The sequence below is a fragment of the Podarcis vaucheri genome (assembly GCF_965113315.1).
Source record: "Podarcis vaucheri genome assembly, chromosome: 1".
Lineage (NCBI taxonomy): Eukaryota > Metazoa > Chordata > Lepidosauria > Squamata > Lacertidae > Podarcis > Podarcis vaucheri.
The window spans coordinates 109545013-109571795 of record NC_138759.1 but is presented as its reverse complement, the minus strand read 5'-3'; the positions used below and the strand labels follow the sequence as shown (position 1 = coordinate 109571795).

The 26783-nt window shown below is 42.3% G+C and overlaps 1 protein-coding gene across 3 annotated transcripts in view; it reads left to right on the top strand.

The window, feature by feature from the left end:
* The window catches only part of LOC309517794 (lymphocyte antigen 75-like), a 74366-nt gene that overhangs the window by 31109 nt on the left and 16474 nt on the right, over positions 1–26783 (top strand). For 2 of the 3 annotated variants that reach the window (XR_014213259.1, XR_014213260.1), the window contains exons 19-36: positions 387–451; positions 807–883; positions 1390–1526; positions 1822–1927; positions 3184–3344; positions 3902–4031; positions 4851–5077; positions 6054–6222; positions 11720–11884; positions 13991–14113; positions 15972–16166; positions 16290–16510; positions 16758–16932; positions 17493–17657; positions 18048–18164; positions 19175–19342; positions 20136–22342; positions 22390–23973. Coding sequence is in view for 1 of the 3 variants with exons in the window: in XM_082197327.1 (XP_082053453.1) it covers positions 387–451; positions 807–883; positions 1390–1526; positions 1822–1927; positions 3184–3344; positions 3902–4031; positions 4851–5077; positions 6054–6222; positions 11720–11884; positions 13991–14113; positions 15972–16166; positions 16290–16510; positions 16758–16932; positions 17493–17657; positions 18048–18164; positions 19175–19342 (2401 nt within the window). In the remaining 2 variants the exon portion in view is untranslated. Of the gene's footprint in view, positions 1–386; positions 452–806; positions 884–1389; positions 1527–1821; positions 1928–3183; positions 3345–3901; positions 4032–4850; positions 5078–6053; positions 6223–11719; positions 11885–13990; positions 14114–15971; positions 16167–16289; positions 16511–16757; positions 16933–17492; positions 17658–18047; positions 18165–19174; positions 19343–20135; positions 22343–22389; positions 23974–26783 lie in introns of those variants that run through there. The other variant, XM_082197327.1, reaches the window with a different exon arrangement.

The window sequence follows — 26783 nt, the reverse complement described above, 5'->3', positions numbered from 1 at the left end:
AGTAAAAAGTGGGAGCAATCCTTCTCCCCATACTGCAGGCAAAACAGAGCTTGACTTGAAAACATTAGTTTCTGAAATGCAGGAGGAAGCTCTATTTAAAAAAAAACTGCACTAAGAAACCTGCTTGTAAGTCTCACACTTGCTTTTATTACTATGGCATTGGAAATGCTCTTGGGACTGTTTTATTAAAAACTAGGATTTACTAAATACCTGACGGAGAAGGCTTAAAAATTATCTGCCATTAGTTTGCATGGTAACACTTTTTAGTGTATTTAGGGTACATAGACTTTATATAGAATTTATGCCAGATTCTACACTTTTCTGATACTTCGGTTGAGATGTAGCATGGCATTTGATGCTAATGCATCTCCTTTTTGTTTTTGCAGTTATCGGACGAAAGACAAAGTTGGTGGCTGAAATACACAGCTCCTGCAAGTCGCTACCATTCACTGTACGTAGAACTATCAGAGTCTATATATGTCTGAAATACTTTCGCCATTCACTTAATGAATATGATCTAGTAATGATGAACGTATTATGGTCATAGGTCAAGATACTTGAGCTTTGAGGCTCAGGATTTCTTACATATGATAAACACGTAAGAAACCTCAGAATTTGGCAGCTGTGCTCTGTAGCTGCAAAAATTAAGATGCCCACTCCATTTTGGTCCTTTCTCCTGTGAGTCAACAAATCTCTTGTGCAGTAGGACACATGAAAAAGAAACGAGCAAGCTAATCAATGATGATAAATATTTACATGCACCAAGAGGGCAAATCTGAAATAATTCAGTTCTTCATTGTGCCTAGGTTTTCAGTATTTTCACACTATCATGAACGATACTACAGGAATTGTTGGCATATTTCTTATCAAAGTTGGTACAGAGGTAAGCTGCTTAATTTTTTAATTTAAGCAATGCTAAGATACTCTTCTCCCCCCATACTTTCAGTCTAAGAGAAAAAGTTCTCCTTTAGACTTTTTATTAGAAGCTGCACTACTTCTAATAAAGTAGTTTTATGGAGTTGGAGAGCTGTTCTGGATGTTAAAGGCAACAAAATATTCAGCTGGCGGTGCCTGTTTGTGGATGTCTTGGGGGTGGCCAGCTGCAAAAGAGAGCACGGCTCCTAATAGCTGTGTAGAAGAGGGAATTTCAGCAGTTCAGCTTGCACGACAGTCTCCCATCTGCACAGCTATTAAAACTGAAGAAATCCTTTCCTCTTGATGACCACCCTACAGTATGGCATTCAGAGTTTATAGTTGTATCCGGACCCTACTTTGATGTCCAGTCCTTTGCCTTTCAGAATTTGTGGAAATAATACACAGTAAATGCAGTAAGAATATAAGCATAGATAAATATTAATACATACATATATGTGTTTGTGATTCCTGCAGACAGCACGATAAGCTGCAGTACGAAACTCCCCTTCATCTGTGAGAAATACAATGCATCGCTATTGGAGAAGCACGACCCTGGTTATAAACCAGCTCGCAGGAAGTGTCGCGAAAATTGGCTTGTTTTTATGGATAAGGTAATATTTATTAGAAAGTGCCTTGTAAGAATCTCCAAAACGTGATGAGTATTTGCAAAACTGTAGTTTTCTTGTGAACCACCCGGAGATCTTTTGATGAAGGGTGGTATATAAAACTAATAAATAAAAAGTAAATAAATAAATAATAGTGACCTTCACCTTCAATTAAAATATTTTTGTAAGGTGTTTTCCCCCTTTGATTTTGTTCTGCTCGGCAAATTTCCCCTTAATCATAAAAGCTAATGTGAAATCCAGGTACTTTAGACAGAGTGTTTATAATAAAATCTTCTTACAGTGTTACCGCATGGTACCCCCTAAGGATTTTAAGTTTCAGGAGGCAGACGAACATTGTCAAAGTTTGGGAGGTTCTCTTCCATCAATCACAAGCCAAACTGAACAAGGTAAAGTGATAACATTTGATACTTCTTATAATGTGTGGTTCTCTTCTATAAAACACTGTGCATTGATAACATTGATAATTTTTTTCTTTCTGCGGATATGGTAGGCACCAGTTTTCTTACAGATTTGCTAAAAACTGTTGTGGAAATGCAAGTGAATACTTCCCACTCCTTGAATCTGCTACCTATCTGCATAATATATTAGGGAGGTGGGCAGAAATCCATTCAGCTCGCATTTTAATGTGATCGTGCCTAATTCACACTTCCTAAAACCAAAACGCAGATACGCTTAGCACTTAGCTGAATGTTACAATTTATTTCTCAAACTAAACTAAATGCATATATTAGGGGAAATTACGCACAACTTTTGTGTAACATGCAAAAATAGGTTGCGATAGGGAGAACTGCTTGTAAAAATCTGTATATTAGGAGAAGTGCACATTAAAATGCTGGGGGGGGTTGTGTGTGGATGCATATTTCTTTTTAAAGCTAACTAATGCAGAAATGTGGCAAGTTGAACAGAATACTAGAAAATAAAAAACTGAGGGAAGTTAAAATTGACAGATTTGTCCATTCTCTCTCTGTGTGTGTGTGTGTGTGTGTGTGTGTGAGAGAGAGAGAGAGAGAGAGAGAGAGGAATTCTGGACAATGTGGATTTAGCTGTGTATCTACTCAGCTATGTTACTTTACTGTGTGTTCTTGAGCCAATCACGTTCACTCAGCATCCATTTTTCATAAAATTGGCAAAGGAAGACCACACCACCCTTGGGAATTATGTATCAGTGGCATGATACGGCAGCTCTCCATGACTTAGAAGCATGGCGAAGAGAAGAGGTGAATGTTATCCGAGGAAGAAGAAAATGAGAGTGATCTAGTTTGCCCTTACCTATTACAACAAATTTGCAAAATCAGACCCCAAAATGTTGGAGATGTTCTTTGGATGCAACTTCTGAACTTCAGAAGGAACTTGAGTCTCATATAAATGCAGATCATGTATTGCCCAAAATTATCTTAAGGGATGGAAGTGGAGGAGGAAAGCCATCAAAGCAAACTAAAGATTGCTTCCATTTATAGCTGCCAAATTGCCGATATTGCGCCAATTAGCCTTTGGGGTATATTGTCTAAATATTATTTACAGCCCACAAAATGCTGCAAATTTAACAGAAGTAGAAGTTGCATTACCTTATGCAGTCAAGTTTGGGATATTTACCCTGTCTACCCAATCCAATGTGCAAATACTTATTTTTTTATGCCAACAGATTTCATAACGTCCTTGCTTCCTGGTAAGCCCCCAAATATTTGGATTGGTTTGCACTTTGAGATCCGTACACGTGAAAACAGGTGGACAGATGGCAGTGAGTTGGCATATTCCAACTTCCATCCATTGCTGCATGGAAGACTAAGGAAAATTGAGCATGATGTGAGTCATTGGAGGGGTTTTTCTCCATTGTAGGCTTTTCATTATAAGTGAATTAAGCACTGCTAAAATGGGGAAGACTCCCATTTTCAACAGCAGTTTCAATATAAACTGTTTCATGCTACTGTAGGCATTCTGCCACTGCCAATTAGCTCTAGCTGGTAAGCTCCCAGTTGTTCCTTTGTAACCATGTTGTTTCCTTCCCCACATCTGACCTCACATCCAACCCAGGTGGGTCAAATTGGAACCCCTGTTGGGCTAAATTTGGCCCATGGATCAGAGGTTCCCCACCCCTGTTTAATGAAATACAGTGGTACCTCAGGTTAAGAACTTAATTCGTTCCGGAGGTCCGTTCTTAACCTGAGGTACCACTTTAACTAATAGGGCATCCCGCTGCTGCCGCCGCCCCGCAATTTCCATTCTCATCCTGACGTAAAGTTCTCAATCTGAGGTACTACTTCCAGGTTAGCGGAATCTGTAACCTGAAGTGTCTGTAACCCGAGGTACCACTGTATGCTAATCTACTATTACTCAGCCTTCTTGGTTTGTTTGCTTTTCAGTTTTTTGATGATGAGGTGAATAACCAGTGTGGTGTTTTGCTCAACAATCCAAAATCACCGTATGCTGGAACTTGGAATTTCACTTCCTGTGCCAGTATTCAAACTCTGGCCATATGTCAGATGAAGTCAGGTAAGTCTGAGAATAGTAAATTTGCATATGAGACAAAATATTATTAAAACGTAATGCACAGTAGTTTCATTATTAAATGATGCATGAAATGTGTCACAGGAGGTTTCATTTTAGGAGAGGTCATTTTACTTTCTCTCACACACAGTAAGGAATGCTACTTAAAATGGTGTCTGTGTCAGCTGCAGTTTTTATAATATTCACTTTTTTTAATAAAACAAAATATTGATCAATCAAAGGCATTGATTGTTTGACCTCTTAAGTGATTGCTCAACTAATTGTTGCAGTTCTAATCTTACCACCTCACTTGAGAATATTATGAACAACATGGGTTAAAAAAACGGTAAAGTACCCCTGACAGTTAAGTCCAGTTGCAGACGACTCTGGGGTTGCGGCACTCATCTCGCTTTACAGGTCGAGGGAGCCGGCTTTTGTCCACAGACAGTTTTTCTGGGTCATGGGGCCAGCATGACTAAGCCGCTTCCGGCGAAACCAGAGTAGCGCACAGAAACGCCATTTACCTTCCCGCTGGAGTGGTACCTATTTATCTACTTGCACTTTTTGGCGTGCTTTCAAACTGCGAGGTTGGCAGGAGCTGGGAGTGAGCAGTAGGAGCTCACCCCATCTTGTGGATTCGAACCACCGACCTTTTGATGGCCAAGCCCAAGGCTCAGTGGTTTAGACCATGGGTATAATACCTTTTAACAGTTTAAAACAAAATCTGCCCAAGACCTAGGTGATGTGTTTTTTCTTCTTCTAAAAATCAGACAGTTAGACGAATGATACCATTTCTCTTGCTCAACTATTTTGTTCTTTCATTAGATGAGGCAGAAAACCAGACACAGCAAGTGCTTAATGTCACCGTGAACTATCTAAATGTCACATACACCATAATTCTGAAGAACTTGACATGGTATGATGCACAACAGGAGTGCCTGCAGAATAATATGCAGCTGGTTAGCATCACAGGACAATACCATCAGGCTTTTCTTGCTATGCAGGCTGCCCGTTATAATTACCCACTGTGGATTGGACTCTCCAGCGAAGATGTAAGGCTTGTTTCTGAACCAATTCAAAATATGTCATTCGAATAAGAGGGTTTGGGGAAAACCTACTGAGCTATATTAAACGATGGGGTAAAGTGACAGACCTTTGCTGCCGCTTTTGTCTGTGGCAGCAACGTGTCTTGTGAATATATGTTTAAAAAGCCTAATATACAAATAAATAGCTGTGTTATATAGAATGAGCACAGCACATTAATGAGAAAGTAAAATCCATTCAGTCCCACTGAAATTATTGTGGTGGGGGGGAGGGTTGGCAAAGCATGCCCAACTTTCTTGAGAATCGCTAGAGTTAACCTGCAAAAGTAACAACACACACAAATTACAAGCAGATATATCTCCCTGGGTGGGTCAACAAATATACTCAGATTCTGGTATTGCTTTGTTCTGCTTTAAGCAGACCTTAAACAAAACTGGTACAGTGGTACCTCGGGTTAAGTTCTTTATTTGTTCCGGAGGTCCGTACTTAACCTGAAACTGTTCTTAACCTGAAGCACCACTTTAGCTAATAGGGCCTCCTGCTGCTGCCATGCCGCCAGAGCACAATTTCTGTTCTCATCCTGAAGCAAAGTTCTTAACCTGAAGCACTATTTCTGGGTTAGCGGAGTCTGTAACCTGAAGCGTATGTAACCCAAGGTACCACTGTACATGAAATGCATTTAGGATTTGAACTTGGAGTTCTTGTATTGAAGATTAGCAGTACCCATTGAATCATATTGAATACAAGAAGCTACATTATATTGAGTCAGACCACTGGCCCATCTCACACTGTACTGTTCACACTGACGGGCAGTGGCACTCCAGGGCTTTAGGCAGGGGTCTCTCCCACCCTTACAGGAGGATGCTGGGGTTTGGACCTTAGACCTTCTGAATGCCAAGCAGATGTTTTGCCATCAAGGAATTGCTTTTACTTGTCTTTGATCTTCATAATGCAAGCCTTTTTTCCTTACGGTTATGCCACCAGGATGGAATTCATTATCACTGGGCTGACAGAAAGCACATTAGCTTTAGTCAGTGGTCCAAAGAAGACGAAGATTTACTTGACGAATGCGTATATTTGGACAGAGATGGACTTTGGAAAACATCTGACTGCTATACGCAAAAGCCAGGAGCAATTTGCTACCTTCCAGCAAGTAGGTTTGAATGAATAAATCTTTTATTTGTGTCAGCAATAAAACAAGAATACTATATACAAAGAATAGAAATAAAAAGTCAGTTATATAAAATACATTTTAGGGTTTTGAATCAATAGTCAAATAGTGGATCTTACTTTGATTGCCCCAGCTAAAAACCCTACAACCTTTGCTGTCACCTGCTTTTACAGTTACTATGTAAAATATATGCTACTGCTTTGAGAATGCTTTTAGATACATTGAAATAAACCAATGAAAACATTTTTTTATATTCTTTTTTTTAAAAAAAGTTTTTTAATAACCATTAAAATCCAGCAGTACATCTAATGGTGTTTGTTATATCCATTGTCTCTAGACATATAATTACATGATTCTATGATTCTATGATTCTATGTTCAACATGCAGAATAACCACAGAGCCTAGGACTTGCCGATCAGAAGGTGGGCAGTTCAAAAGCACGTCAAAGTGCAAGTAGATAAATAGGTACCTCTCCATCGGGAAGGTAAACAGCGTTTCCGTGTGCTTCTCTGGTTTGCCAGAAGCGGCTTAGTCATGCTGGCCACATGACCCGGAAGCTGTCTGCGGACAAACGCCGGCTCCCTCGGCCAATAAAGCGAGATGAGCGCCGCAACCCCAGAGTTGGTCACAACTGGACCGAATGGTCAGGGGTCCCTTGACTTTTACTTTCAACTCCTCCACTGACAATATTGAGTGGTTGGTATAAGAAGATCTTGATTTTGGTCATTAACCTCTGAGCATTCCCTCCCAGTACCCTTGGAGAAATCTGCCGCTTCCATCTGGCTTGGGGCGGGGCCTGGGGCCTCACAAGGACTGCTCTGCTGCCCAGGAAGACTCTCCTGCGTGAGTGCCTGAGGGCCCTGCTCCTTCTTGCCACTTACCACCTGGCCTAGGGAGGGCCTGACAGGCCTCACAAGGACTGCTCCTGCCACTTACTATCTGGCCCAGGGTGGGGCCTCACAAGGATGGTTGTTGCCATTGATGCTGCTACTGCCCAGGAGGACCCGGAGGAGTGCAGAGCCCTTTTTAACATGTTTTGTTTTGTTTTTGTTTTTTAATATTTCCTTTCCCTTTCGACTCTATATATGGGGTGGGATGGATGTTTGGGTGGGCTGGGGAATTTGTTAGATTTTGATGAATTTGTAATTTTTGCAGTTTTTGTTTGTATTGTTTTATTGTTTTCTGGGTTGTTTTTGTTTTTTGTTTTTACTGTTTTAAGGTTTTATTGTTCTAGGCTGCGAAAGAATAATATTAATTGCCATCAATGGAGGCCACTATGAGGCCTGGGATTGCTACCGTGGAGGGGCGAGGGAGGTATGGCGGTGGGGGCAGATGTTACAGGCGAAGGGGATCGAGATATGGATACGCTCGTACCCTTTCCAATCTGCGCCCCATCCCGAGGGACGAGGGTAGGGTGAGCAAGGATTACTCACCTCCGTCACTGGTGCTGTGCAATGCCAGGTCTATAGGCAATAAAACCGCCACCCTGCGAGATTTCTTTATCTCGCAGGGGGTCGACCTGGCTTGTGTGACGGAGACCTGGGTGCGCGAAGGGGCAACAGTTACCTTACGAGAGATGGCGCCCCCGGGTTTCTCTGTCCTCCACCAGTCGCGGACTGTGGGCCGGGGGGGAGGGGTGGCATTATTAATCCGGGAAGATTGTCCTTTCAGGGCTCTACCATCGCCATCGATCTCCGGCATCGAATGTGTTGGCCTAGTGTGGGGCTCCGAGGAGAGCTTGGCTGTCTGGCTGGTGTACCGGCCACCTAGCGCACCAGCAGCCACCCTGTCAGGCCTGCTGGAGGCGGTGGCCGGCTGGGCCTTGGAGTTCCCTAACCTATTGGTATTGGGGGACTTCAACATCCATGCCGATGCCACTCCCTCCTCACAGGCTCTGGACCTGGTGTCTTCCATGGCGACACTAGGGCTCTCCCAGTTTGTTTCGGGCCCCACACATCAAGCAGGCCACACGCTGGATTTGATCTTTGGCGTCGGTATAGATGTGATCATGTCTCCTTCGACGAAGGTGCCATGGTCTGATCACTACGCTCTGAAAGCCAGGATTGACTTTCCACCCCCACCCTGCTTAGGTGGCGAGCCAATTTGGGCTCGCCCGCAGAGGCTGATGGACCCCGAGAGATTCCGCCAAGCCTTGCGGGACCTTGCTCCCCCTGGCGACTCATTGACTGAGCTTGTTGAGGGCTGGAATGCCCAGCTCCTGGCAGCCATCGATGAGATCGCACCTAAGCGCCCTCTGCGACCCCGCAGAAACCGGGCTCCCTGGTTTACCGAGGAGCTTCGGAAAATGAAGCGGGACCTCAGACGGCTAGAGCGAGTATGGCGGGGTGCCCGTGACGGAGCCTCAAGAACATCTTATAGGGCTTTTATGAAAACCTACGAGATGGCGGTGAAGGCTGCTAAGAAGTCATACTTCTCGGCCTCCATTGCATCCGCTAGCTCTCGCCCAGCGCAATTATTTAGCATAATCAGGTCTTTAACGTCCCTTGAGGGACAGCCAAATTTAAATAACAAATTGACACACGGCTGTGAGGCATTTGCGAGCTTTTTTGCGGAGAAGGTCTTGTCGCTCCGCCATGACCTCCCTGCCAATTTGGATACAATAAAGGAACTGGAGGCCCCTCGACTGTCCTCGGGTCCAGTATTGGACCACTTCGACCAGATATCCCCAGCCGATGTGGACAGACTCCTCCGAGCTGGAAAGCCCACCACTTGTCCTCTCGACCCGTGCCCGTCTTGGCTGATTAGAGCGTGTCCAGACGAGGTGCGGGCCCTCCTGGGGGATATCATCAATTTGTCCCTTGGCACGGGGACATTCCCAGGGGAACTGAAGGAGGCAGTGGTGCGCCCGCTCTTAAAGAAAACATCATTAGATCCTTTAGATCTATCCAATTACCGCCCGGTTTCGAATCTTCCGTTCCTGGGTAAGGTGATTGAGAGAGCGGTTGCTGAACAGCTTGGTGGGTTTCTGGATGAAACATTGGCTCTGGATCCATTCCAGTCCGGCTTCCGCGCTGGTCATGGGACCGAGACGGCTCTGGTCGCCCTAACAGATGACCTTCGTAGACAGCTGGATCGAGGCGGGTCGGGGCTGCTGATTCTTCTAGATCTATCAGCAGCTTTCGACATGGTCGATCACGAACTTTTGGACCACCGCCTTACCGACGTGGGGATCCAGGGCACAGTCCTTCAATGGCTGCGCTCGTTTCTCTCTGGTCGGGGACAGAGGGTGGCGCTTGGGGGGGAATTGTCATCGCGCCACTCCTTGGTGTGTGGAGTACCTCAGGGCGCGATACTCTCCCCGATGCTTTTCAACATCTTTATGCGCCCCCTCGCCCAGCTTGTTCGGAGTTTTGGGCTGGGTTGTCATCAGTATGCCGATGACACCCAACTCTATCTGTTGATGGATGGCCATCCTGACTCGGCCCCAGACACACTGACCAGATGTTTGGAAGCTGTGGCTGGATGGTTACGTGGGAGCCGGTTGAAGCTAAATCCTTCGAAGACAGAGGTCCTGTGGCTGGGACGGGGCGATATGGGATTGGGGGGGCAACTCCCATCTCTTGCGGGGGCGCAATTAGTGCCAGCACCGTCCGTTAAGAGTTTGGGTGTAATCTTCGACACCTCCCTTTCCATGGAGGCGCAGATTGCAGCTATAACAAAGGCGGCATTTTTCCATCTCCGCCAAGCTAAGCAGTTGGCTCCTTACCTCTCTCGCCCTGACCTAGCCACTGTGATCCACGCGACGGTCACCTCCAGACTGGATTATTGTAACTCGCTCTACGTGGGGCTGCCCTTGAGACTGACCCAGAAACTCCAGCGGGTGCAGAATGCTGCAGCGAGACTCCTTACGAGGTCTTCGCTGCGAGATCACATTCACCCGGTGCTATACCAGCTGCACTGGCTCCCGGTGGAGTACAGGATCAGGTTTAAGGTGCTGGTTTTAACCTTTAAAGCCCTATATGGCCTAGGACCCTCGTACCTACGGGACCGCCTCTCCTGGTATGCCCCACAGAGAAACCTACGGTCTTCAAATAAAAACATCTTGAAGGTCCCAGGCCACAGAGAAGTTAGGCTGGCCTCAACTAGAGCCAGGGCTTTTTCGGCTGTGGCTCCGATCTGGTGGAACACTCTGTCACAAGAGACCAGGGCCCTGCGGGACTTGACATCCTTCCGCAGGGCCTGCAAGACAGAGCTGTTCCACCAGGCCTTTGGCCAGGGCACAGCCTAACTCCCTCCCTCGGCAATCTTCGCAGAGCTCTGGCCCAATGGTTGCTAGTGGCTTGAATTAATTAATTTTTATAATGAATGATTTTAGAATGTTGTTTATGTTGTACTTTTGTACTGTTTTATTGTTGTTAGCCGCCCTGAGCCCGGCTTCGGCTGGGGAGGGCGGGATATAAATAAAATTTATTATTATTATTATTATTAAAGAAAGGGGCTCCATGTGCCTTGGAAAGTGTCTCTATTCATTATGCCTTTACTTGCCCTCCTTTGTCTGGTGAGACGCTCAAACATTGCTACATCCCAGATATTATTTTCCCATATGTTATGGGGTATTTCAGTCTGGTTCTTCCATTGCTGAGCCATCACTAATCGTGCTGCGGTCAGTAAGAAGCCTACTAGTTCTCTGTGGCACAGGGTGGAGTCTAAGTCTATGTCCAAAGAAGGCAGGATTTGGAGAAAGGGATTGGCCTGTAATTGAGGGTATAATGGAGAACACTCTACTCCAAAAGTTTTTACGTTGGGACATTCCCACCAAACATGAACCGGGTTTTTCACAGCCCTTGCCAGCCTGACTGGCGTCCAGTGCCATCGGAAGATGGTCTTGAACGAGGCCTCCTGTAAGCAAGCAGAAATTGTTTTGAGCAGGGTGTGGCCCACATACCCTCCCATTTGTGATCTTCAGTTGGGTGGCCTAAATCTGATTCCCATACATTCTGAAGGCCTATGGCAACCCCTGCCTCATGATCTAATAGATTGCTGTATATTTGGGAAGCAGCATCCTTCAAGTCATATGCTTGGGCTGCCGCATAATGATTCAAACAAGGTAAGTGTATGTAGGCTGTCTCCCCTGTGCACCAAATGGAAGTGCAAAAGAATGAGCCCGAGCTACCTGAAACCAGGTATTAGTGCTTTTTAATTTACCTTGCAGGTCCTCTTTGGAAATTGCTTTCCCTCTGGGAAGCAGGTCACGGGTTGTGTAAATGCCTACGTTCCCCCAATCCTTGAACTGTTGCTATTTATATTTGCGTCTGAAAGCTGTCGTGATCCAAGAACAGGACCAGTGGTGAATGGTGAGGGGCCAGAGTTTTGCTCCATGTTCTCCACACTATCAGTACTGATCTAGTAAATGGATTGTCTATATTTTCCTCCTTGAAGTTGCTTTCTAGGCCAACTAATTTTGAGTAAATATGAAGTGCCTTTTAAAAATGTACCATCTTTTTCTTTCTTTTTTAGATGAAACTGAAAAACCTGAGGTATTTGACTTTATTAAATGTCCACACAAGATTAAGAATACACCATGGATGCCATTTCGAAACAGTTGTTATTCATTCATGATAGCAAAAGACAGATGGAAAGGATTGAAGTCAGATGAGGCCCACCATTTATGCAGGATGATGAGTAAGAAGTTTCTGTTTAAAGTTTGTTTTGTATTTCTGTGTTCATAACTTTTGAATCATTTTTTTCAGATCTGAGAGGACTCTGCTTGTTTCCTCCATAAGAGTACATGAGTAATAATTTCCACTAAAACAGCCTCTTCTCCCCTCACCCCCTTAGAACTGCAGTCTTGGGAACGCTGCAGTTGCTTCCATGTTACCACTGTTTCTTCACATAGTTGTACAGTGGTACCTCGGGTTAAGTACTTAATTCATTCCGGAGGTCTGTTCTTAACCTGAAACTGTTCTTAACCTGAAGCACCACTTTAGCTAATGGGGCCTCCTGCTGCTGCTGTGCCACCGGAGCACAATTTCTGTTCTCATCCTGAAGCAAAGTTCTTAACCCGAGGTACTATTTCTGGGTTAACGGAGTCTGTAACCTGAAGCGTATGTAACCCGAGGTACCACTGTACTTTATTAGTCAAAGGAAATAAGCAGGGATCATATCTGTGAACAGGCACAGAATTATCTACATAGGTGTGCAGATTTTACAATGCAGTCGTGTATGTTTGCTCAGAAAGAAGCCTCATTGAGTTCATTGGGCTTACTCCAAGGTAAGGATTGTATGTCACTGGAGACTTGTATTATATATGTGGTTCTCTCTGGCCTTGCTTGCACTCTGCTCACCACAGACTTAGAAAAACATTGCAATAAAAACATCTGTTGGCTATCTAGATTTACAATGTGTTAATGTGAACTGTGTTGGACCTCTTTCGTATCTAGATTAAGTTTAAGAGAAATGATGCCTTTTAAAAGAAGCGTCTCTTGACCTGCTAGAATGGCATCCAGGAAAAAAAGATTCCAGTGTGTAGGCTTCTTACAAAAAAAGCATTTAAAAAGTGAATGCAGTTTTGTATAGTTAAAAAAAAAAATCATTTTGAGTTCTGCTGGACCATGAACATTCCCTGCTGTTGCCATTAGCAATTGGTATTGAAAGCTATACCACCTTCTGAGCTTAGATGTTTTGTTTACCTGCTGTAGATAAGTATCTCTCAGCTGCTACTGCCATCTTACATTAATTTGTCTAATGCTGTTTTAAAGCCATATAATCAAGCAGCCATTATACTACATCTTATGGCCGTCGATGCCATATGTTAATTGTGTGAAGATTTGCTTTCTCTTAGTTTGTCCTGAATCTACTACCAGTTTAGTTTCATTGGATGACCCTAAAAGTATGGGAGAGGAAGAAAAATTATCTCCACTGCACATCATGTATAATTTTATAAACCTCTGTCACATTTCCCCTCACTCATCTTTTCCCCCCTTTACTGAAAAGTTCCAAATGCTTTACCTTCACTGTATATGGAAAGTGTTCTGCTCTGTGTGGTGTGTGTGTAATGTGTCAACCAGGTCACTAGACAATCTCTCATTTACAGGAAAGAGTATTACAGTATTAATGATGCCCATTATGGAGTTCCCATTTCACACTCTGCAGAGCCTTCACGAGAGATAGCCATTGTGGTGCCCTCCAGATGTTGGACTACAATTCCTATTAGACCTAACCAGCCATGGCCAATGGATGGAGATGATGGGAGCTGTGGTCCAACCAGGAGCAGTTCATCAGTGGGGTGGAACCATAGCAGCAACCACCTGCAAACAGGGTCATTGCTGCTTACCAGGAAGAGTGAGACATTGACTACTTTCTGGGTGTACTGAAGAGAGCACTGAGTTGGTTCTGCCATGCATCCACACAACCCTGCTTCACTACCACTTCACCCTTCCCAGGAAGCAGTGACAACCCTACTGCAGAGAGGCTATTGCTGCTGCTCTACTATAGCCACCAGGCTTGTCTCCCTTGAGCCCAACAGCACCTAGTAGGCCAAAGGTTCCTCACCCCTCTCTATGCTTTTCCATAATTTATGTACCATGACCTCTGTACATCCAGACCTAAAAAAGAGCAGCTGACTTCTGTCACTAATCATTCAAGATTATTATTTTTTTGTTTTGGTTTAAAAACTAAGGTAAACAGCTAAACCTTGGTGAGCCCCTTCCTTGAATTCATTTCATAAACTGTCTATAAAATCCTGCCAAATCCATTAAGTGAATTGACTTTTTAAAATTGCTTCAACAGATACGAATGCCTCCCTCTTGACTATCAGGGATGAAGATGAAAATAGTTTTGTTGTTGAGCAGCTCCATTCTTTCAGTGGCCTTGCTCGCTGGCTGTGGTTGGGTCTGATTTATGACGCTGATGGTAAGTTGTAAGTTCTGTAAAGCCCCTCTTACTAGGATGAATGCCTTTTTTAAACACACAAAGAGACCAAAGCTTATAACATTGTCTACAGCCATTGATGAGGATTTAAAAAACAAAACAAAAAAGTTATATTTGATTAGAGTTCAAATTGTCAAATGCAGGTTGATGAGTGAGAGTCTTTAAGCTTACTCAAGAGCACTTTGGATAATTTGTTCCTTATTCAAGCTTATTTTTATTGTAGTATTTAATGACAACCTAAAGAAGATGCGTGCTGGATGCAGATTTGGGGGCTCAGAAGTCATTAATCATGCCTGTAATTTTTAATCTGATAAGAAATACTAAATGCCTAATGTTCCTGGTGCGTCTGCTTTTGAGCGTTATTTGATTATTGCTGAAATATGGCAGTTAGGGTTGCCATACGTCCTCATTTTCCAGGACAATCTTTTTCAGGGGTAACATTTCTGTATGGGGGTGCATGGGCTACTTTTTACATTGTATATGCAGTACTAGACAACCAAGTGCAAAACATATACATACTGTGTGAGTTTTGCATGGTGCAGGAAAGGACCAGGCCCTTGTTTTTGTATATTTTGAAAGGACATTGTAGAATGTGCCCGCTCCCACACCCCAAGCGCCAGCCAGAGAGTGTGTCCTCTTTTTCACTCTTCAAAATATGGCAACCCTACAGGTAGTTTCCTTCCTCGGGCCCTTCATTGCACAACTTCAGCCCACTCATTTCACTTGCAACTCTGGTTCTGCAGAAGGGAGTTTCTGTACTGCTTTCATGTAAACAAAAAATGTTTCTAATGAATTAATGCAGTGGGAATACTGTAGCTGTTGGGGCAAAGTGATATTCACCTGTTTTATAGATTTTATTTTGCCATGTTTCACAGTATCTTCAAAGATTCCCCTGATAAGAAGGAATAATTTAGATGGAACAAACTTTGGGCTCTTCTAGACTTCCACTTGTCCCCACTGCTTTCCCCCAAGAAAATCTGATCTTTAGCGCTGAATCGGAGCAAACGTCAACTGGATTTTCCATGGATTGACATTTGCTTTGATTCAACACTAAACAGCAGATTTTGTGAGGAAATACCTTTAAGAAAATTCACCCCCAAATGTATTTTTTTCAGCTGAAGGTAGATTTTAAAATACTGATTTATTTTATTTTTACCTCTTGGCATAGTTAACAGTTCTAATAAAACTAGTACAATGCTAACATAAAACATGTAAGAGTTAACATGGAATAGTAACAGAAACTAGATACCTCAGGTTAGGTATAGGGATAAAAGTGTAGAATTGGGCATTTCACCATATGCAGAGAGAAAATCCGGATGTTAGCATTAATACTGTTGCCCAATTCCAGCGAGAACATTTTTCTTTAATAAAAAAAAAGTCTTCCATACTGGATATCTCTGCCAGCAAAGGTGTTATAGGAAGATGAACTACTATATCCCAACAGTTGGTGCATTCACAGTGCACCATTTAAAGGGATAACTCATGTTTGTTATGAATACTTATGTGAGTATTTAGATGCATTGGGGTGTGTGGGTGTATTAATATAGTTTTTCTGGATTTAATTTTGATTATATGAAACAATTCTAAAGTGGGAAAACATTTTTTTAAAAAAATTGTTGATACCGTCAACAAACCAGGCCACATCCAAATAGCATATGCAAAAGGTAAAGGGACCCCTGACCATATGCAAAAGGTGCCTCCTTTTATTTCTAAGCCAAGTGTTGGTTATTACTGACCTTCCAGTAAGGTTAACGTTAGCCATTGTGGGATAATTTCAGCACACTCCTGAATAAAATCTGTAGCACTCATTATGGAAACTTCTTTCGTTTGTTTTCTGCAGATGGTAATCTGAAGTGGGATGACAACACATACCTCTCATACAATAACTGGAGACTGGGGAGACCTTATGTAAAGAATAACAATTTTGTTGCTGGTATTGGTCTTGATGGTGTCTGGGATATGTACAATTACAGTGGCAACTGGTTACCTCTGCAATTTAGCCTACACAGCATCCTTGTCTGTAAAATAGAAATGGGTAAGCAATGTCTGCAATTTGGATTGAATTTCCAAATACCTATGGTATTATTATTAATTTCTTTTACATATGCCTAAAACTAAAAAAAACTAAACTTCTGTCCTTGTTGTAATATTGAAATAGGACCCAAAGAATACAAACCACCACTGCCCGAGAAACTGCCCCATGGAAATAATACATACTGGATCCTTCAAAAACAGCTCAGTTGGTATGATGCATGGAGAGAATGCAAGCGAAATGGCAGTGATTTAGCCAGCGTACACAGCGAATCGCAGCAAGTGTTTCTGGAAAATATTGTAAAAGGAGATGGATATCCACTTTGGATTGGTTTATCCAATCATAACGTGAGTTTGAACTGTTTCATGTGCTTTTGCAACCATATCCCCATGCTGTTATCTTTAAAGGTTTTGAGCCAGCTTTTCGTTTCTGTTAACAATATTTTAACTTGTCTCATACATTAAACACATTGTAGGGATGTGGGTGGTGCTGTGGTCCAATAATTAGCCGTGGTGCCTGTTTTTCCCGGTGTTTGCTAAAACAAAAAGTGACATCTGCACTTGTTCAACTGGAATCGAATTGCTCTCTTTCTAGGAAAGTGATTCTGATTTTGAGTGGTCTGATGGAAGCACATTTGATTACAAGCCCTGGGAATATGAGCATTCACATTCTCCTGGAAATTGTTTCTTACTGGACACTAAAGGATTTTGGAACCGCTTGGATTGCTCGCGTGGCGCTGATGGTGCTATTTGCTACTACCCTTCAAACAGTAAGTCTGCATTCATGTGTCCAGTGTGGTGCTAAGACCAAAGAGAATGATGAGGGCAGATCCCACCCCAACCCCTGGCCCTATACTTAAAAGCATGTCCCTAAAAGCAACTCCTACTGGTTTTGAGACCTTCTAAGTACCATGCTGAGGATTGTTGGCCACCAAAACCTTAAGAATATAAGAATAGTCGTGCTGAATTAGGCCAGTGGCTCATCTGGTCCACCATCCCATGCTCACAGTGGCCAACCAGATACCTATGGGAAACATCGAAGCAGGATCTGAGTGCGACAGTATTCTCCCAGAAACTGGAATTCCTTCTCAGGCATCAGAGGCAAAGGTCTGTATTCCCTGGGATGCCCTCCGATGGATCATAGTCCTGTACCTTTACAGTAAATTAAATTGCTTCAACACAGCGGCAGATATATATGCGTGTGTGCCAACAGTCAGTTTGTGTTTATGTGGCAATGGCTTATCGAGGCTCCATTGAACCACCTGAATGGATGATAGGAGTGCACCAAGATGTTTGGATGATGATGATGATGATGTTTATATTTTCACAGAAGTACAGTCCAAGCAAGCAGAAAATCCCACATACTGCCCCCAAACTACTGATAGTGCTTCACAGTGGATACAGTATAAACAGCATTGCTATGCATTTGATTTGGCATTTTACAATTTCTCTATATACAATTGGAAAGAGGCTAAAGAAGTCTGCAAGAAGCTTGGTATGTCCATATTATGTATCATGTTATGTCTAAAATCTGCACAAAATTTTGCTTGATAGTTGCCATTATTTTGATTTTAATTTGATTTAATTAATTTTATAATGAATGTATTGGAATGTTGAACTATTTTGATTGTTGTTGGCCGCCCTGAGCCTGGCTTCGGCTGGGGAGGGCGGGATATAAATAAATTTATTATTATTATTATTATTATTATTATTATTATTATTATTATTAAAAAGAGACAATAATATAATTAAGAATATTTTGGATAGAGAGTTGATTTTTTTTGTTATTACTACAAATGTTGCCATAAATTATTTCACTAAATGTTAATAAAGAGAACTTTCAAGAAGCTATTTTCACTTTTGACCACTAACATTATCTGCTTAGATCCTTCTGCAACACTTTTGACTATAGAAAATGAGGAAGAAAATAAGTTTGTGAGCACACACTTACGAGAACATTATTTCATCACTGGAAGAGTATGGCTTGGAATGCAAGAAAATGGTAAGCAGTGAATAACTATGAAGCCATTGTGACTTATAATTGTTAAGGCTGGAATCCTAACCGTGCCTGTTCAGAAGTAAGCTCCATTGAATTCAGTGGGACTTGCTCCTAGGGAGTGGGATTAGGATTGCAACCTAATACAGTGGTACTTCAGGTAAAGAACTTCATTCGTTCTGGAGGTCTGTTCTTGACCTGAAACTGTTCTTAACCTGAGGTACCACTTTAGCTAATGGGGCCTCCTGCTGCTGCCGCGCAATTTCTGTTCTCATTCTGAAGCAAAGTTTTTAATCCGAGGTACTATTTCTGGGTTAGCGGAGTCTGTAAACTGAAGCGTCTGTAACCTGAAGTGCCTGTAACCCGAGGTACCACTGTACTGTACAAGGCATAATAAGCAAGGCAGGTGAAGTCAGGCATCTGTTAGTCCTTCAAGGAGAGTTAGCTGCATTTCGTATTTCCATTGATTTTAGCGAAACTGAAGTTTTATTTGGATTATGCTCCTGAAATTTACTGTGCACTACAAGTGCATTATTAAAATTTTAATGGATAGAAATTAAATAAAGAACATGCATTGCAACTTGGCATATTTTCCATGCTGTAAATAAAAGCACAGAGAAAGAGAATTAGCCAGGCTAGAGGGCATTAGCCAAGGATGTATGTACCTGGTTATTTCAAATCATTTCATCCATGCCTAGCTCTGCAGCTCGCAGGCATAGAGAGATTGTTCGTTTTACCGGTTTTTCTTCTGGCCTAATGGTTTTCTATCTATTCCTCTATACCTACCATAGACCTTCTTTCCTAGGCTTCCTTGCTTCTCAGTTCTCTGCATCCTTCTGCCAGCACTAAAGCTTTTAGAAGCTGAATAGACTCTTGACTATTGGTGTTTAGTAGACTTTTCTGGCTCTGAACATTATATAATTAAATTGCTGCTTGCACACACTGTAATAATTGCAGCACATTTTTGCTGTTAAGGAATAACTTTTTTGGGGGGGGGGGTTTCCCCTAATATACAGCTGAATCCATGAAGTGGCTTGATGGCTCAGAAATTAAATATGTCAACTGGGAAAAAGGAAAAGAAAAAGCCAATGGTAAATGTAGCGTTGTGTTTTCAACAAATGGTACATGGTCCAAAACTGACTGCAAAAATCTCCAAAGCAGAGTCGTTTGCAAAGCTCCTCAAGGTATGTATGATTTTGATTTAAAAATAATGTAGCTTTTTAAACTGACCTGTGATTGTGTCAGTAAGGGGGGTCCATCTCTCATCAGGATGTTGCTATATCAGTAAGATGCAGATCATCATCATCATGACACTAATAATAATACTATAGGTAATACTACACATAATAAATACAGAGATCTCCCTACAAAAACCTTCCTTTCCTGCAAATGTGTAGGGGCTCCCTGTGCTTCTGCGAACATGGACAGAGGTAATAAAGAATGCCCATATTTGCTCAATGCAAAGAGCACGTCAAATCAATAAAGGGCTTTTCTTGCTGAAAATGAGAGGAGCAAGGGCAGGGAAATGTTTTGCATGCTAGCTGGCATGAAGTTGTTGTTGTTTAGTCATTTAGTCGTGTCCAACTCTTCGTGACCCCATGGACCAAAGCACGCCAGGCACTTCTGTCTTCTACTGCCTCCCACAGTTTGGTCAAACTCATGCTGGTAGTTTCAAGAACACTGTCCAACCATCTCGTCCTCTGTCGTCCCCTTCTCCTTGTGGCCTCAATCTTTCCCAACTTCAGAGTCTTTTCCAGGGAGTCTTCTCTTCTCGTGAGGTGGCCAAAGTATTGGAGCCTCAGCTTCAGGATCTGTCCTACCAGTGAGCACTCAGGGCTGATTTCCTAAAGAATGGATCAGTTTGATCTTCTTGCTGGCATGAAGTAGCCTCGCGCAACTCCTGTATAATATATATAAGTTGCTTCTTAATTAATAGTTACAGATGGATGACGTTGGTTTTTTTTTTTCCCCTTACAGTCTCTAATCATGTAGGAGGGGCAATAGCTGTTGCTATTCTAATTATTGTCGCACTTGTTGCTGGATTGATATGCTTCCTGTATAAGAAGAAACGACTGAATTGGGGCGGATTCTCTTCGGTACGCTATGAACGGGGGTTGTACGAAGATGAAACGGACACTATGTTTTCCAGAGATGGTGACTGAGGAACAGTTCGTGCTGGATTGGGCTGTTTAGGCATAATTTTATAGGTTTTGGTTTGGCAAACCTATACCAAATGTATTCAGTAGCAGGTAAATGCTGACCTCTGGGTTCAGTACCTATTTTTTGTTCAGGGTGTGACAGCAACCTTTCCCCCCACATTTGAAAGGAGGGAAAGTCAACTGTGTTTCACCAACTGATTTAAACTCCAATCAGACTTTGCACTTTCCATCGTCTTTAAGATTTGCACATGCATTGAGATACGACCCTGAAACTGATTTTTGGACATGCTTTGATTTTTGGACATGCTCTCCTATATGAAGTATGACTGATGCCTAGAGAATCTTTTGGAATCAACTCGATGCAAAATACATAATGTAATAACTTGTATCAACCATACTCTTTTACAGTGGTACCTCAAGTTACATACTCTTCAGGTTACAGACTCCGCTAACGCAGAAATAGTGCTCCAGGTTAAGAACTTTGCTTCAGGATAAGAACAGAAATCGTGCTCTGGTGGCACGGCAGCAGCAGGAGGCCCCATTAGCTAAAGTGGTGCTTCAGGTTAAGAACAGTTTCAGGTTAAGAACGGACCTCCGGAGCGAATTAAGTACTTAACCCGAGGTACCACTGTACTTAAAACCTATTGGGGTACAGAAGGGTTGTTTTAAAGAAAGAAAGAAACTTGAAATGTTTTTAATACAAACTTGAAATGTTGACCTTTTTCAATAAAAGTTCCAAAGATCCCTCCCATCTTTGGTTCAGTTCTTTAGTTAGCTTTTTAGTTACAACAGTTAAAAGAGTAACAACAATTTGTCAGCCTGCATTTTGAAAACATTTTTAACTTTAATAAGCCATACCGTCCCCACACATACAAATGCAAGAGGCCAAATGGAAACCAAGGGCTAAATGAAAGATTCAGACCCCTAGTATGTACTAACTAGCCTATAAAGAATGGAACCTGGAGAAAGATTGGTTCCTGTTGATAATGTTGTGACATTTGTCTTTATTACCTCTGCCATATTTTGGTACTTCTAAAGGGGTACTCATTTTGTTCTGTACTAATACAGAAAACACATTGAGCTGTATGTATTGTTAGCCCTACTTAGGTCCGTTAATTTCTGTGGGTGTCCTCTAAGTTGGTCTTCGTTGAATGCAACCCATTGATTAGCATCTAAAAGACAGGCAGGCATGAGGAGTCAAAGCACTACCATGGTTAAATGGGGTCGTCCACATTTTCTTCTTCTGACTATAGCTCCTACTGTATAGCTCCTACTTCTAGGTAGTGTTTCCTCCCCTCATGTCACCAAAGAGTCTTTTTCTTGGTTCTATGTTATGACACGGTAGGAACACCTGGCTTCATGTGATAAGCTTCTGCACACAACTGGCTCACCATGTGGTGACAGTTGTCGCATAGAGCAAATCAAAGTGGCCTCAACACAGCGGCCAACCGCTAACTGAGCTTTAGAAGAAATATCATTTAAAATGTAGCATAATATTTGTCTCTTGGCCAAAATAAAGGGACAGCTTCTATTAGTGTAACTCCATTAATTTAATAAAAATGTACCATGGAAATATTTAACTAATTGTTCTGATAATACTACTGACTTAAGGAATGCTGTCAAAGATAATACTAAAAAATAATTGGCTTACTACTCAATTTATTTTTATGCTAGGGGTTTTTTTGGCCAAAAAAGCCCCCCAAGAATCCCACATAGGTAGAGGATTCCCATTTAATAAACGAGACAAAAGCACTCCATATGCAAATAGAAAAGAGGTGCCTTAACAGATACATGAAGAAAATCTTCATGTACGAGAGCAGGAAATCATTGGATGCCTAGGGCTCTGGGCTGTTTTTCCTTGGCCCAACATCCATTGGTCTACATACTATGCATAGAGATAGGAGCATGTAGCTACTCAATCTTGTTCTAATTAGCAAAATGAAAGCCACCCTATTAGCTTTCCTTTGGAAGCGTGTGTGTGTGCATGTGAGTCCCTTTTTTCAAGATTGTGTAACATCACCTATGGTGATAGATAGATAGATAGATAGATAGATAGATAGATAGATAGATAGATGGCAGATAGATATGAGTAGGCCTTTGTCCAACTTCACAGTTAGCTCTTGTGAACTGCTACTAGTCTCTTCCTGCTATAGATCTCTTCAGCTGGGGTATTTCTGCAGCATCATTTAAACTGTGCTACTCATGCATTTCTGCCCACAAGTGTCTTTTCGGTGACAGCAGTATAATAATCTTATCCGTACATAACAGGGGAGGGTGATAGTGTGATGTATGAGGGCCACATATGCGGCTCTGCACACCTTTTTTTAAAAAAAATAAGCATTTTGGAGAGGAGATATTTAACTGGACACACACTGTCTCAGACAATCTCCCAACAAGTGCCCTCAACAATACAGAGGTCCCAATAGCAATGAATGTGCTAGTCCCAATAGCAATGAATGTGCTAGCTTGGGTAGACTATGATCTCCAAGATACAAAATGCTCCTCTTTTAATATCTGGAAATTGTGATAACACAACTGCTGCTGTTGTACAACGAACGGGCAAAAAATTGGACATTTGTTGCACACAAAACGTTTGTGCAGAAAGGTCTTTAATATAGTGCCTATAACAGCCCATGAGGGACTGGTGAATGATAGTGATGCGTGTGTGTGTGTGTGTGCATGTACACACGCACACGAGAAAAAATGCACTTTGTCGTCTCTTTTCTTTTTTAAGCATGATTTAGAATATTTAGATAAATAAAATGCCCATAACCAAGTCCTAAATTAGTAATGGTGAAGAAGCTTGTTCACTATTTAATAAAATTTGCATCACAACCTGTTTCTAATGTACACCCTGACACACAGGTACTTGTGCCAAACAGATGACTGGTGTGGTTATCTTTGACAGTGCCAGTCACCTGCTAGGTGGCAGAGAAAAGAACTGGGGGCTACATTCAACATACACACCACTCACCAGGGAACTGAAACTGGAAAGGCAAACGGACGACCGTGTGTTAAAAGATTTTATATTGCAAAGATTGAGACGTATGTATCTCCCAGCGCAGGGCATACTCCATTAAGTACTCTTTTGCATGTGCAGTAGTAACCAGGGTTTGGGGCAATTTCCACTAAATAAGTGTGCTCAGCATTACTGAATTTATGACTATTTGCACTTGTGGGCTTCTTTATTGATGTGAATCTAAAAATGGAAAGTTTATTTTAAATATATTATCAGGGCTATTCAGTGATGCAAGATGTAGATAAATATGCACAAAAGATTCCAGTGTTTCTACAAAGTGTTTATTTGTATAATATTCTGATAGAAATTTTTTAAATTATGTTTTTAATTTTGTGTGCTGGGGTTTTTTTCTGGAATATCTATTCTGCGATATTGTGGGAAATGTCATGATGTGAATTAATGCAAATGCCTTAATATATCTGTATTGAGAGTTCACAACAAAACCTTCCTGTGGGTCATGGCCTTAGAAATACTGTAGTAGATTTAGCAGAAAGCTTCAATGGTGATTAGATTTGTACTTGTGAGATAATTTAAGCTGATTTCAGTGCTTTTCACCTGATTAAAAATGTTTTTGTACTCTTCAGTATTTAAAAAAAACACCCACAAACATCAAAGTTAATAAAGCTTTAAAAAGTAATCTTGTTCTGAGGTATCCTCTGTCCTTTTTTTCCCAAGAAGGTAAAATGGCATTAGCAGGTGAATACAGTCACAACAATTACTTGACTTGCAAGGAAGTTGTGTGCCTTTTAGTCTTCCACTTCTCCCATACAGTCGTACCTTGGAAGTCGAACGGAATCCATTTGACTTCCAAAACGTTGGAAAACCAAAGTGCGGCTTCTCATTGGCTGCAGTAAGCTCCTGCAGCCAATCGGAAGCCCTGTCCAGACATTCAGCTTCCAAAAATAGTTCGCAGACCGGAAGAGTCACTTCCAGGTTTGCAGCGTTTGGGAGCCAAAATGTTTGAGGACTAAGCTGTTCAAAAACCCAAGGTACAACTGTACTTAATAATAATTGCCAAGTGAGATGAGACACCTGGACAGAGCCCAGGACTTGCTCCCTCCTCTTCTGCTTAATAAATAAACTGTTTCATAGAACTGTAGAATTGGAAGGGAGCACAAGGAGATTGGACTAGGTGACCCTTGCAGTCCCTTCCAGTTCTATGATGCAGTCAGAGCTAATGGTGCTATGGGAAATGCTTTCACTCAGGGGTAGAGCACCTGCTTTGAACTCTTCCAGGTAGGGCTAGGAATGTCTGCTGCCTGAAACTCCAAGGAGCAGCTACCAGCTTATACTGTAGTCAACACTGAGCTAAATGGACCACAATGGACTGACTTGGTCTAAAGCTGTGTCGTTCTCGTATCTTCAGTCATCAGCTAGACCATCCTGCACACTGCCTCCCCTGGTTCATGATGCTAGCCTTCCAGCATGTCATCAGCGCATGCATTGGGGAGCTCAAGAGAGAGAGAGAGATTCTATGTTTAGCTTACTATGTTGAGGAAATTGATTCCTTTGCAGACATAGAAAACAACAGGAGGATGATACCCTGTCTGTGAATGGATGCAAGTTAGAAGTTTGTGAGTATTAAAGCTGTCCTCCAGGATACTGTGGTCAATGGTACCAAAAGTCATGAGAGATCAAGGACAAGCAAGATTACACTACTGCTCTCCAGGCCAATGTCATTTACCAGGGCAACCAAGGCAGTTTTAGTTGAAGCCAGACTTAAATCTGAAGCTTGACCACTGCCATTCCTCATGAGCACCTTGCCCCAAAGGGGAATATTTGCCACTGGGAGACTTAAAAAAACCACTAGTTTCATTTATATCCTGGCTTTCTTCCATCACAGAACTTAGTAGCCTACCATCTAGGCATTAAACTGGATCTAGACCTGCTTTGCTTCCTGGACTTTTTTTTTTTTTTTGCAAAGTCATGTCAGACTAACCTGATCTCGTTTTTTGACAGAATTACAAGCCTGGTAGATGAAGGGAACGCAGTGGATGTAGCCTACCTTGATTTCAGCAAAGCATTTGACAAGGTGCCCCATGATATTCTTGTAAAGAAGCTGGTAAAATGCGGTCTTGACTATGCTACCACTCAGTGGATTTGTAACTGGCTGACTGACCGAACCCAAAGGGTGCTCATCAATGGTTCCTCTTCATCCTGGAGAAGAGTGACTAGTGGGGTGCCACAGGGTTCTGTCTTGGGCCCGGTCTTATTCAACATCTTTATCAACGACTTGGATGATGGACTCAAGGGCATCCTGATCAAATTTGCAGATGACACCAAACTGGGAGGGGTGGCTAACACCCCAGAGGACAGGATCACACTTCAAAACGACCTTGACAGATTAGAGAACTGGGCAAAAACAAACAAGATGAATTTTAACAGGGAGAAATGTAAAGTATTGCACTTGGGCAAAAAAAATGAGAGGCACAAATACAAGATGGGTGACACCTGGCTTGAGAGCAGTACATGTGAAAAGGATCTAGGAGTCTTGGTTGACCACAAACTTGACATGAGCCAACAGTGTGACGCGGCAGCTAAAAAAGCCAATGCAATTCTGGGCTGCATCAATAGGAGTATAGCATCTAGATCAAGGGAAGTAATAGTGCCACTGTATTCTGCTCTGGTCAGACCACACCTGGAGTACTGTGTCCAGTTCTGGGCACCACAATTCAAGAAGGACACTGACAAACTGGAACGTGTCCAGAAGAGGGCAACCAAAATGGTCAAAGGCCTGGAAACAATGCCTTATGAGGAACGGCTAAGGGAGCTGGGCATGTTTAGCCTGGAGAAGAGGAGGTTAAGGGGTGATATGATAGCCATGTTCAAATATATAAAAGGATGTCACATAGAGGAGGGAGAAAGGTTGTTTTCTACTGCTCCAGAGAAGCGGACACGGAGCAATGGATCCAAACTACAAGAAAGAAGATTCCACCTAAACATTAGGAAGAACTTCCTGACAGTAAGAGCTGTTCGACAGTGGAATTTGCTGCCAAGGAGTGTGGTGGAGTCTCCTACTTTGGAGGTCTTTAAGCAGAGGCTTGACAACCATATGTCAGGAGTGCTCTGATGGTGTTTCCTGCTTGGCAGGGGGTTGGACTCGATGGCCCTTGTGGTCTCTTCCAACTCTATGATTCTATGATTCTATGATCTGGATTATGCCCTTGAAGGAACAACATGTGCAATGCACATACCACATTACATTACAGTACATTGCACTTAATCCAGTTTTAGTTGCATATTCAAACTAATTGCAAAAAACACAACAGATCAGAGACATGTTGCCTCTCTGATATGCAGTTAGGCTACAATGTAACACACACTTTAAAAACTGAAAACCAATGGGAGTTCCTGATAAATGTGGGTAGGATGAGATCTGTGGATGAAGGGTGGTATACAAATTCTAATAACAACAACATAGGAGTTGGCAAGGCATTGAGTTTAAGA